General features: G+C 34.2%; 1 protein-coding gene across 5 annotated transcripts in view; it reads left to right on the top strand.

The window, feature by feature from the left end:
- The window catches only part of LOC106463165 (SKI family transcriptional corepressor 1 homolog-B-like), an 86,448-nt gene that overhangs the window by 31,633 nt on the left and 41,078 nt on the right, over positions 1-13,737 (top strand). Inside the window, exon 2 of one of the 5 annotated variants that reach the window (XM_022390615.1) lies at positions 2,105-2,240. The exons of 1 other annotated variant lie outside the window; for it this stretch is intronic. Coding sequence is in view for 2 of the 4 variants with exons in the window: in XM_022390611.1 (XP_022246319.1) it covers positions 10,971-11,027 (57 nt within the window). In the remaining 2 variants the exon portion in view is untranslated. Of the gene's footprint in view, positions 1-2,104; positions 2,241-10,533; positions 11,028-13,737 lie in introns of those variants that run through there. 3 more of the 5 variants (XM_022390611.1, XM_022390614.1, XM_022390613.1) reach the window with 3 other exon arrangements.

The following is a 13,737-nucleotide window of genomic DNA, read 5'->3' on the forward strand; positions in this document are numbered from 1 at the left end:
GTTTTCCCTATTACCATTCACATCTCGAACTCACTAGTTGTTATTGTGAAAACAAACAGTTGTCCCTATTACCATTCGCATCTCGAACTCACTAGTTGTTATTGTGAAAATAAACAGTTGTCCCTATTACCATTCGCATCTCGAACTCACTAGTTGTTATTGTGAAAATAAACAGTTTTCCCTATTACCATTCACATCTCGAACTCACTAGTTGTTATTGTGAAAATAAACAGTTTTCCCTATTGCCATTCACATGTCGAACTCACTAGTTATTATTGTGAACAGAAACAGTTTTCCCTATTGCCATTCACATGTTGAACTCATTAGTTATTATTGTGAACAGAAACAGTTTTCCCTATTACCATTCACATCTCGAACTCACTAGTTGTTATTGTGAACAGAAACATTGTTTGAGGTGTTTCTCATTATTGTATAAATGGATTAAACAGTTTACTCGCTTATGAAATTAGGAACTTCATATATAATAAATTATTTAATACATATTGTAATATTTTTTTCAAATAATCTCCCTCTTCAACATGCCTTAAGTGTGATAAAGCTTGTTTTTATATTTCCAGCGTAAAGGTACTTTAGCTTATACGACATTATCACTGAAGGTTTGGCATGATTTTAAACATTTTCTTTTTAACGTTATAAAGATGTAGACCAAAGTTTTCGAGCCTAGGTTACAGTCTTAAAATGTTAAAAGTAAACTCACAGATACTAAAGTCAACAAAAGTAACTTTAGAGGAAGACAGCATTACATTAAAACATTCTTAACAATAATTTTAAGGTTGAATTAAGAACTGTTTTAATTTATTTCGATAACTACTTTAATTTTTGAAAAACATAATCATTATCGTTGACTTTTAAACCCTTCCTGTTCGCGAAAGAATATATAATGGCCTTGTTAGAAGATTACACACATTGCCATCCTAACCTCGTAGTTCATAAACTTTCCGATAGGGGAAAGTGTTACTTTCTTCAAAACTTTATTGTAATTTCATCCTTGTTCCTCGGTGAGACAGCGGTAAGTTTACGAACTTGCAACGCTAAAATCCGGGTTCGATTTCCCGCGGTGCACACAGCAGATAGTCCAATGTGGCATTGCTTTAAAACAAACAAACAAAACTGTTCCTTGTAAGCCTAAAAACTACAGATTGTATAATGCTAGTTCTCAGTTCCTTAGTTGTTATCATTATATGTATATTTGAAGTTAAATCACTGACTGCATGTTAATTAACAATAGTTTCTGACCAAAGCGATCTACCTACAGAGATCAGAACTGAAAATCAACTCGGTAATCTATTATAATAATACTTAGTTTTTGTCTGTCCTGAAAATGGGAACATAACTATCTAAATACGCATGCGAGCGCACTTTAGTTCAACGGAAGTAAACAAAAGGCGGATGTAAAAATATACTTTAGTGTACATTTTACGCAAAAACATATTATAAGTTTACCAAAGTTTTAAAAAAGGTCTAGCTTTAGTTCGTAGAATAACATTGTGAGTTTATTTATTGATAGTATTAAGTACGGTAAAATTTAGCCCTAACTAAACTAAAGAAAAATTCGTGCACAAGTTACAGTATTAATTTATCTCTTTATAGGCCGTACTTAATAAAGGTTTAACTAATATTAGCCTAAGACAAATGTACTTATAAATTTGAGGTGTCTGCGATTAGAATCATTTTGTAATATTCTAGAAATCCTGTATTTAAAGAACTGTTGCAATAAAGAAACTAATTTGACCATAAATATTTTTATGCGCTGTGCCAAACACGGGTATTAAAACCTGGATTTTAGTATTATAAGTCTTCAAACTTTTCGCTGAACCACTAGGGGGGGGGATAATATATTTTTGTATAAAGTCGAACATGTTTACTCAGATTGACTATTAATTATTCAAAATATCTACAAGACTTAAGATGAAACACTTAAAATAAGAATGCGCTGAGTTTTTCCAAAGTGAGAGATTGTAAAACTCAACGTTACATAAAGGGATTGAGGGTTCGATGATTTTTAGACTTTCTTTTTTTTACTTGACAGACATGACTCTTGACGCTTTTTTCATACTTAAAATGTTTATTTATGTATTTTTAGCCAGATGTCGTAAAATATCTTGGCTGTGTACAACGTCATCTCATTTGTGAAATTATCCTTTATTTCAAATGACATGGGGATCAACAACATGCTTGGCAGACGTACAACTGATACCCCCCCACAGTACACTTAGGAGGTATGTATTTTAGATGGAAAGCAAATAATTAGACACAGTAATAAATTAATTAGCACATGAAAACTGACTCATTTAAAGTAATTGACTGCGGTGTCATATATATATAATCCTCTAATTTGTTTTAATATAATATTTGTTCGTTATGGAGATAACAAGACTGATATAATAACGAACTTGGATACCGAAAGTAGAGAAATGTTATATAATTAAACTGACAATTATCTGTACCACAAGAACCTTGAAATAGATCTAATTATAAACAGGGGGAAAAATTTAACTGTATGCTAACTACTTATCAAATAATCTAAAAATATGTTCGTATCACGTTGAGCGAATGCCTCAAACTTTAATTAGTGTTTTAAAACACGAAGGATAAGTAACTGAATCACGAGCACGTCGAATTTCTTGCAACTTGGATTATAAACTTTCATTAGAAACAAATGATATTGAGATACATGCAAAACACAGTACAGCTAAATGATTGTTAGGAATTTAATGTTTGAGTTTGGTTGTTGTTAAGCGCAGAGCTACACAATAAGCTACTTATGTTCTACCCACGACGGGTATCGAAGGCCCATTTTTAGCGTTGTAAATTTGTAGAATTGTCGCTAAGCCACTGGGGAGGGAATCCAGTGTTATTGATCAAAGTGCAGAGATTTCATGTTGATTATTGTGCACATAATTGCATTGACACTTTTTAAACGCTCCCAGTGGCTCAACGGTAAGTTTGAAGGCTTATAACATTAAAAACCGGGTTTCGATACCCGTGGTGGACACAGCACAGAGAACACAACAACAACCAAACAAAACTTCTCTAAATCTATAATTGAACCTTATGCATAATTATGGATGATGATTACAGTGTTTAAGCATCAGATCCTTAGCTGATTCCTAAAACGGTTTGGTAGTCCTGTCAGGCTTAGTGGTTTTTCTTGAGTATTAACTACTTCGTTACTTTACCGCTTAGTTGAAATACTAATTTCTTTTAAGATTGGTCCGGTTTATTATCAACAGCACTTTTAGATACTATTCGGATACAAATAATTATAATGTTCTCGTGGTACTGAATCTTAACAGCCAAGAAAAACTATTTATTTGTTGAATTTCACACAAAAACTACTCGAGGGCTGTCTACACTAGCCATTCTTAATTTACAAATGATAGTCTAAAAGGAAGACAGATCGTTAACACCATCCACCTACCTTCTACTCTCGGGATACTCTAATGGAATAGTGAGACTGATCGTCACATTATAACGCTCCCATAACTAAAAGGGCAAGTGTGTTTGATGAATGGATTCGAATCCGCGACCCACAAGTTGCGAGACGAGCCACCTAACACCAACCTAGTAAAAACTGAAAACTGTAATAAGTACAGTTAGAAAAATTCTTTATCAACACCTACAATATCTTAACCTTAAGAGATTTTCTCAGCTTACATATTTTCTGAGTAAATAACCAAACGTAGACCTAAGATAGGAAACCTTTAAACTGTTAAATATCTTAATGTGATGTAATTTAAAGATATACTTCAGACAATAAATCAATATTAGAGCCTTGTTGCTCATCACCTGGGATCTCAGTACACAAATGGTAATCTTCCCTATAATTATTAATAACATTTCTATTTTGTTCCTTATTTCATTAATCTTAGGATATATATCTATGACTGAACGACCCGCGATGTTAAGATATCTCTCAGGAAAAGTTCTATCTGTTCAGCATACCTTTTCAGGAAGGGGAGGAGAAGATCCTAGCGATTGCAGCTTTGGCCTTAAATTCCTGTAGACAGGAAGGCCTGGAGTACCTTCAGCATATCAAGATTAGGTTCAACAAATTGTAAGGACTGGACATTCTTAAAGGACATTGATGACATTATATATATAGTAGTAGTTTGCTGACATTCCAAAGATGGTAAAGAAATTACAATTTGAGGAGCTGCTTTTCGAAGATCGCGACCACAGGACATTCATCTTTTATTGATGTCAAACGCTATTGGAGACACACGTAATGAGGAAATCCTCAGTAGTGTTTTGAATTCTTTAAGATGAGTTATTGTTCACAAAGTTCTATTTAACATACCTTGAATCAGAGAATTTTGGTGGTCTCGTCAATCAAGGAATATCAGCTATTATGCGAATCTCCACTGGAAAGAATGGATTACCTGAATCAACTAGGATGTCCAAATTGAAGTTCAATACACCACACCACATAAAGCAATTTAAAGTCAAGTGTACAAGGGCACGTTCTCTAAATGGTTTATCTCTCTGTTATCTAAACCATTTGTATGCATTTCTGTTTCCATTGAGGACTTCCTTTTGATGCCAAGCTCCATCTGGGGGAAAGCAAATTCCTGTGGTGTCTAAGACAAAGTTCTTTGGACTTCTCTTTAACAATAAGCTGCCTTTCATCCCTCTTCTTTGGTCATACTTTTCTTATAACATTTCGATTATAAAGATTATATACTCAGGTAAACTTGTACAGAATATTTCATGTTTTCTTAGTTTAACATAATTAAAGATCTTGTGAGCATCTCCATCAATACTCAACCCCCAGTAGCTCAGCAGTAAGTTTGTATGCTTATAACGCTAAAACCGGGTACCCGTGGTAGATACAGCACAGATAGCCCATTCTGTAGCTTTGTATTTAACAACGAAACAAGCCATCAACGCTCAAGAAAGCGTATAGATGGTTTTCCTGCTGTGCAATGAGATAAATCATGAAGCATATATTTCTTGAATTTTATGCCAAATTTTAATGTTCTAGGATTAGATATCAACTTCTTATAATTTTATGTGTTTAATCTATTGCTAGATGTCAAAAACATGGTTTTATATTCTACTTATGACATCACTTTGTTACGATTGTTTTTATGCCACTTTGTTGTGAATTAGGCTGTACTCGCATTTGATTTCCTTTAAACTGTATTAAGATTATACTTATTTCTATCAGGAACTGACTCATACCAAATATGAACGCAACAAATTGCTGTTTATTATTGTATCAATAGCACATAAAAATTAGGTTTCTTTCTTATTGGCAGTATTTTACTTTTTCCTCGCCTCCCTCGGTTTATCCATTCACTCTTTTTTTTAAAAAAACACCTATCTTTCATATTTTGTTCTCAAAATATCACTAACAGGTCCTTTCTGTCTGATCTTGCACACTTGTTTTCCGTAATTAGTATTTTAGTACCCATGATCGTAAAGGGTTTCACGAACCCCACAGCGGCTAAACAAGAAAGGTAGTCGATTCCTCTAACCACTTAGTTCCTTATTCTCCTAATTCTTTGGGGACTGACCAAAAGTCGACTAATTTCTCACTTCTCTCGACCATAACCGATCCTTAAACCAAATTTCATAACATTTATACGTTTGTTTCATTAGCTAAACGTCTGAAGTTATTTCAAGAAGTGGCATCAAATCACATCTTATTAAACAGGACATGAACAGAATTTATTACGAATTACATATGCATAATAAAGAAACTAGAGATTTTTGAAAATATTGTTTTTTGTTTTAATTCCGGTATTACGATAAAATTAGGCTTAGCTTTACAGTATTTCTGTTTATCATTGCGTAAACCAAAATAACATATGTTTATACATTACAGCCATTCCAAATTTGTTTTCATTAAGGCAGAAACATTGCCAAAGGTACTTATATTTGGAAATCTTACGCCTTTCTTAATTAACGGTTTTCTTATTGAGTTAGAGACAGATAAAACGCGTATTTCAATGTTCTTTGGTAATTGAAAAGTGCTTGTAAATGAATTATCTCAGCGGTATCTCATCTTTAACGTTATAAAGCCACAAGATGCTAGGATGTAAATCAACAGATTTGTTACTCTAGCTTATCCTCCTGTTTTGATCTTTAACGTTATAAAACCACAATATACTAGGATGTAAATCCACAGATTCGTTACTCTAGCTTATCCTCATGTTTTGATCGAAATGCTACTGTAGGTTAAAGCAATAAACAGCACTCAGCCATAACCTGTTATTCTATTGTCCTCAGCACCGGGAGTTGGGTTATTTCTTTCCTCTCAGAAGCTTTAGTCGGAATCTACAAAACAACGACCCGATTCAATTAGTGTGTCGCCAGGGGAGGCTATTGTCTTCCTCTCTGTGTTCGTAGAAGGGCTGCAATAGAATTAGCCACCCAAAAAGTTGCTGAGAAACGTTGTTACGCGCACTACTGGTGGCTAGCTGAAGTTTTCCCTTGTAAACTGTTTTAGTACATAAGCATTGTTCCGACGAAAAGTTCTTCCTTGACCTCGTAATCGTATTGTGGACCGTTCGGTAATTAATGACCCTCGTTAGCTTGGCAAACGGTGGAGAGCCACAACCTCGAGGGACTCGTGACTGTTTCCTGCAGACGGGGTGATGCTGTTGGCGAGACTGCGTGTGTCACGTTCTTCCTACCGCATGCTTGTCGTGAACGCGCGAGCTCCTAGCCTCAAGTTAATCCCGAACAAACGCTTGTTAGCTCAGTGGAACCAACCAGTAAGCGCTTGATGAAACTGACCACGCAAGTGACCAACTAGTGGACACCCGGCTTTTAACTTGATTGGAAGTCACGAGCTGTTGAAGTGTTACACAAGTCTCTGGCTGAACTCACAAAAAAAAAATGTTTTCTAAACTTCAACAGTACTAAAACATACAATCGCAGTAAAAAAGTATGTTAAGTACAGCCAATAAACCAACGAATTTCAGATACTGTTGAAGATATTTAATTATCACAATATGGCGAAATACATTTACTATCCCACAATGCACCGCCACTGTATAGCTTGTGTTCAAATAACGAACTAGTTCGTAGTAAGGATTCTAGGATGTTATATGGATGCTATTGGCTGTTTTGGTGTTTATAATCTAACATCACGTATGCTCATTAAGCCACATAGCTGATGTGCTAATGTGGTAGTTTTATGTCTAAAAGTCTTTACGACAAGTTGTTATTGATGACTGTTTATGGAGACAGCCAGAGTTCTGTGACAAGCGTGGAACTTGTTAGTAGAATGTGTAACCAAAGCTGTAAGAAATAAAAGAACTGATACTCAAATCATATCCCTATGATACCGTGTAGTTACTAAAGATGTCATGTTTAAACAGTGAAGAAACAATCCTGGTGGTGACATATAACAATACTTGATATTTCAGCACAGAACCTAACATAAGCTAATGTCCGTACTTGTGACTAAATGCATATTACACACTCATCTGGAAAAATAATTAAATAAGTTTCGATGCACATAAATAAAACATAAATACACAATAATACATTACTGGACACATATCTTATTGCGTGTGACATGATACTTGAGCAAGCCTTTCTTACTTACATAATGCATTGCATAACAATGCATGAGCAGGATATTCTGTTATATTATAAATAGCACGTGACATATAAGAATTACATTTTAATATACATGTATATAATATGTTATTTTGTTGTAATATGCAACATATATTTTCATATACACACACACACACACATATATATATATATATATATAATACGTTATATGATATAAGCAATTCGATCTTACAGATGCATAACATTGAGCGTTGCATGTAATGTTACTTAAAGAATAGTTTTCTATTATGCCACAATGTTTAAGTTCTTCATTTAATTCAAATAACAACAGGGATGGAGTCAACGTTGGCGTGAAACATCTGTTGATCAGAGCACTTTACGATTCTTTTCTCTAACACTGTATATTGAATAAAAATAAATATAGAAAGACCGTGTTGTTTTAAATAGGTTTTATTTTGTAGGCAATGACTCTTTTACGTATTGTTACGTGAAACCTGATGAAGATGTGTTAATTATTAGAAAGACATCTCCAAACATCCACAGTGAATATAGCACACTCCCAAAGAGTCAGTTTTCTTCCATCTTGTTTTTTCTTTTTTCGGCCTGTCATAGCGCAAAGACCCCCCAGTGGCACAGCACATACACAGTGGTCTGCGGATTTACAACACTAGAAACCGGGTTTCGATACCCGTGGTGGGCAGAGCTCAAATAGCCCATTGTGTAGCTTTGTGTATAACTTCCAACAAACCAAACCATAGCGCAAGGTTGCTTAAGAGAGAAACCGCTTTTTCAGGTATTGCTATCATAATTGTTTTAGCGTCCCATTGAGGTAAAAATAAATAATAAAGAAGACGATATAAAGAAAATAAGTTTTTGTAAATAAAATCATGAACCTAAATTAGAAACATTTTCTGTGCTTTTATATTTGATTTTCGTCTTAAACTCGTCAGTGATAGTGTAGCATAACAACATCCTTCCACTACAGTGGTTAGATGACAGAGATAATTACTTAAATTACTGGTTTGTATAATACTCAGAAATCTGGATTTCTCTTACAAGACCGCGCTACACTTACGAAATATACACGCGACACGGTAACTTGATGATATTTATTAAAGTGACAAAGCAGTTTTCGTCATTTCTGTTACCATAAAAAAATTTGTTCCTTTCATTGTCCCCCGGTGGGACAGCGGTAAATTTATGGACTTACAAAGCTAAAATCCGGGGTTCGATTCCTCATGGTGGACACAGCAGATAGCCTAATGTGGCTTTGCTCTAAAACAAACAAACAAAATCATTTGACTTAAATGCTTAATTTTTTTTTCTGGATAACTTTCTTGAGTACCCTGCTGTTCTACCATTCTTTTACCTCTACACTCAGTAATTCGTTCTATTAGTTTATCTTATTGCTGTGTTCTCTAAGACTTATTTCATCAGAATATTATCTTCTTTTTTCATTACACTGACTATGTGTACATCGTTCACGGGTGACCTACATTCCAACGCTTGCTGGGATGCGTATCGAAAGGTCTAAGGTTTGAGTAACGATATGCACTAGCCATTTTCAACACTTTCATCTGTAAGAGCGCTACAACTGTGATGCCATTCTGTTATACGGTTAAGAGTAACCACATAGGTGAGGGTGCTTTTTACTGGATACTTTCCCCCCAGATTAATATTAGGTATGACTATACTTCGACTTAAGAAATCTCTGACCGCTGGCCGTTTAACCCGTGTGCCATATAAGGTATCATTCAGATGTAGAATACCAATATCAATACCAATACTTCACCTAAAATGTTCCACGTCGCCTTCGTTCAATTCAGTTTTGCTTTCTTTTTACGATATTTTCTCCTCTCCAGTAACCTTGTTTAGTTTCGTACGTCCAGTGGTTGAAAAAAGGTATAGATTTACATTGAACGTTTAGGGCTCTATCTCTTAATATTGGCATAAACATGAACTTAGATTACAGTGACCTGATGATGACTGAAAACGTCGTTCACCAAGCAAAGGCAGTCCATGAAAGATTCAGTGCTACTGTTATCTACTCTGCCTATACTACCCTGAAAACAGCTCTCATAATCTCACTCTATTCCGCACGATATAACAGTAACCATGTTTTTTAAATAATTTAATTATGTAAACAGTCTAGATAATTTTGCTAATATGTATTCCCTTTATAAATTTAGATTTTGCCACATATTTTGCAAGACAACAAAGCTAGTACTAATGGTAACATTACTCGTCTACATATTAAGTTAACAGAATTTATTGTTGCTTTCATAATGATAAATCTGACTTAAGAAAGAGCGATTAATGTGTCTACTGGTTTAATAAATGGCCATTTTTTACTATATAATGACATGTCGTTTCAACTCCAAACAAATTCAATCTTTTTTTTATTAGAGCATACAAATGTAATCTGCTCCCTACCGAGTCTGTTTAATTAATTGAAAGAGAAACCGCAATTTGTTTTAATTTTCGTTTTGTTAGAAAGCAGTACCTCACGCCTCGTTGACTGTACCTGTTGAAAGAGTAAACAGACAGACACGGTTATTATTATACGCATGGTAGCTGAAGATGGACAACGCTCACGCAAACCTTCCAACAATTCTTTCAATATTCGACTCTCTCTCTTTATAATAGTTTTTCCTCTAACCAACTCTCGTTTAACGTTTGAGAATGTACTTTGTAGTCGATTACATAAAGAGCTTCAAACTAGCCTCTAGTTCTGCGCGTGCACTCTTATTTGCATATTAAGCGCGAGGCATGTGGTAACATTATATAACTAGGTTCGTTTCTGGATTCTTTTCGTATAATAGGGAGCAGTTCGATCTCCCGCCGCGTGCTCTTAGTAATCATGTGTCTACTGAGCCAATCGTATACCATCCAAAGACGTCACTCCTCTCGTGCTTGAATGCTAGCATATTAAAGGGAAGTTTTCAGCCAATCAGAAGTGAAACCGGAGCGGTGGCACTCCGTTCCAGCCCCATATCGACTCTTACTGTCATTAATCGGTGTCTTATTGCTTTAAATTAAATATCCTGTCGAGTGGTGACTTGCCCGGATATTTACAGGAGAGGAGCAGTGGCTACCTTATGGTCGTATTCAAACACCGTTTCACTCTGACCAACCTCCTGACAGGGACAAGCAGCAGGAGAAGAAACCTGGCGCTAGCCTGTGATGTTAGCGTGACATTTACTTACCTCTGAATTCTCTTAATTTCCCAAACTTCAAGTAAATATTAGGCAAAATTATTTCAGCCAAAACTTTAAGCACCTATCTTACCCAATTTTTGAAGTTGCCAAGACAATCTCTTCTTCTTTTATCCTCGTTTCGACGGATATTGCAATCATTCATCAAGAAGCAAGAAAGTAGAAGTCGACTTTTACATTGAACATCCAATATTAGGTATGTCCACACAGCGGGAAGGAAGTACGACTCCGCCCCCTGCCCCTGACGTCACAGCTGTAAGTTGCATGCATAGGTTTTGTTTTCTACCTGGATCACGGTAATGCTGAACAATTTATACAGAAAAGGTTAAAACTAGGTTTGGAATATACTGAAAATTGATGACGCTTAAAATATTAACAATGAACACTTTTTCCGAAGAGAAAAAGGCTTAACGATGTTAAGGTTATTAATGACTGTACGACAGTTTTCGTACCATAGAACGTTATGTATTCATGTACACAGACTGTTCACCATTAAGATCAGTGTATACTAACTCGTGGCATAACCTTACATTATTAATATTATTAAATTATTATTATTTAAAACTCACTTGGATTTTAAATTACATATAAATTAAATAACGTTTTAAGCACTTACTATTTCAATATTGGTGCACGTTTGGAAACACCCCAAAATTAATTTAATGTTCTTTACCATTGCCAACAACCTATATACCCGAATTTCGTTTTAAATATTGTAAGACACTGTTAGTCAGGGATATTGTTCACATACCTTATTTTTGTAAATTATCTGTTAGGATAGTACAAAACGACGGGACAGACCAGAAAATATGGAGAAAAAAAATGCCATTTTAATTACCTATGCCAATTTTGGACATATTAATAATTCTGTAATTGTGAAAATTTCATATTTCTATTTTACTTGCGTTTAAATAATTCCACTTTTTTATTGTTTTGTTTAGTTTGCTCACATTAGCCAAAACCAGCATAGCAAATTACTGAGTTTGCCCCTGTAAAAGTGTTTTTCTTACTACATACCACAATGCTGCTGAAAAATAGTAAATCAGGAAATCTCAATATCGAATGTTACTGTAGGGTGGATTAAAGAAAAAACATCAGGTAGACAATTTCCATAATCAGGAAATGGATCAAAACTATTCTACTGGAAATGTGGATATGTACATAAATATTAACACTTAATAAAGTTCCTTATCTATGTTGCATAATAATTATTGTCAGTCCAGCAGACACAATAATATTGTGCTAATTGACCGGTTCGCTACTGCCGTACTGTACGTCGTATACATATAATTAAAATATTAAATTATGATACGAACAATATGAAATAATGTTTAATAAATATTTCACAAAAAGATGAATTAAAAACTAACAATTTGGAAAGTTACCTACCATATTGACACAAACTCAGATAATAATTATAAACATTTCTTGGAAAGAGCCATGTCGATTTTTTTATGAATAGCGGTTTAATTATAAAACAAACTTGGAGACCGTTTCTGAAATTATATGGATCTTGTCGTGAGTATATGATCTGGAACTTCTCACCAATCATTTACTTCTATCTCTAGTTGGCTGATATCAACGCCTCTTATATAGATCAGAAGTATAGTTCAAAGACCCTTCTTTTATTGATACTTGTTTTATATAACTTTTTGAATATATGTATGTATATATATATATGTGTGTGCTTTTTTTAATAAGTATTTTTTTCAATGTTCAGTGATAATCATAAACTTTCGGGTTATTACCATTACTTTAAAAAAACTATTAATTGGATTATTTAGAGTTAAGAGATTTTCACTTGCTGACTTTTGTCCATTTGCAAAAATCTAGATACTTAGTCCCTCTAACGTCATTTATACCAATGTATTTAATAGCTTTACATAAAGCTGTTATTATTTTTTTAAATCAAACTTTATTTAGATAAATTTCATAACATATCTAGATCGCTTCAGTATACAAATTAATGTGTCTTTTTTATGTTTTCTATAATATTTTGTTTAACGAACACTCTGGACGAATAATAAACCTATGTAATCATGTTGATCATCCAAGATTTTCTAGAGGACCTTAGTCAAAATAATCTGAATACATTCTAGGCTTTATAAAATGCTTAGAATTATAATCGCAGGAAATCTTAATGTCGTCGCGTAATGTGTCCAGTTTGACTTGAAATTTACAAATCCGAGTTATTCCCTGGTTTGTCCATAAACGGATGGATTCTATTTTACTTTGTTTAACGGCATTAATACAACTGTAATCTCGTCGATAAGAAATAAACTAATCACCATAACTGAATACACAATATAAAGCTATTGCTTAAATATTATATGATATATTAATATAAAAAATTATTAACGAAAAGTTGTCTCATTTTAATGTTTTTTAATTTGTTAAAGCCCACCTTCTCTCCCAATGGCTCAGCAATAAGTCTGGAGGCTTATAACACTAAAAATCAATCAGTTTTTGTTCATCTTTGCGCTAAGAACAACCTATTTCAAACGGTTTATGAAGAAATTTCTGCCAAGTTTCAAATAATAAACTTGTAAAGTTTATACTTGAATGTCGTCTGATATTCTAATAACGCAGCTTACGTAGTACAGAAAAAGACGTAAAAACTATCCCAACTGTTTTATAAAATATGTGAAACATGGGAAACTTGAACCAAAAGCCACTACACGTTTCTGGGGTTCTTGTAACTGTAACATAGAGATATTGGTTTGAAATTTGTCTTTAGACGAACGCTGTTACGACTCCAAGCTCTGTTAATGTTTTCCAGCTGTTTAAGCAAACATGTTTTAGGCTCTTTTAGAAAGCTAAATGACAAGAGACTGACAATCTAAGTATTCTGAGAGAGTCGATGACAATCTAAGGATTCTGAGAGAGTCGATGACAATCTAAGGATTCTGAGAGAGTCGATAACATTTACTGTGTATACTAATATGATATCTATTTGCTCTTCATT

The sequence above is a fragment of the Limulus polyphemus genome, unplaced genomic scaffold (genome assembly GCF_000517525.1).
Source record: "Limulus polyphemus unplaced genomic scaffold, Limulus_polyphemus-2.1.2 Scaffold1341, whole genome shotgun sequence".
Lineage (NCBI taxonomy): Eukaryota > Metazoa > Arthropoda > Merostomata > Xiphosura > Limulidae > Limulus > Limulus polyphemus.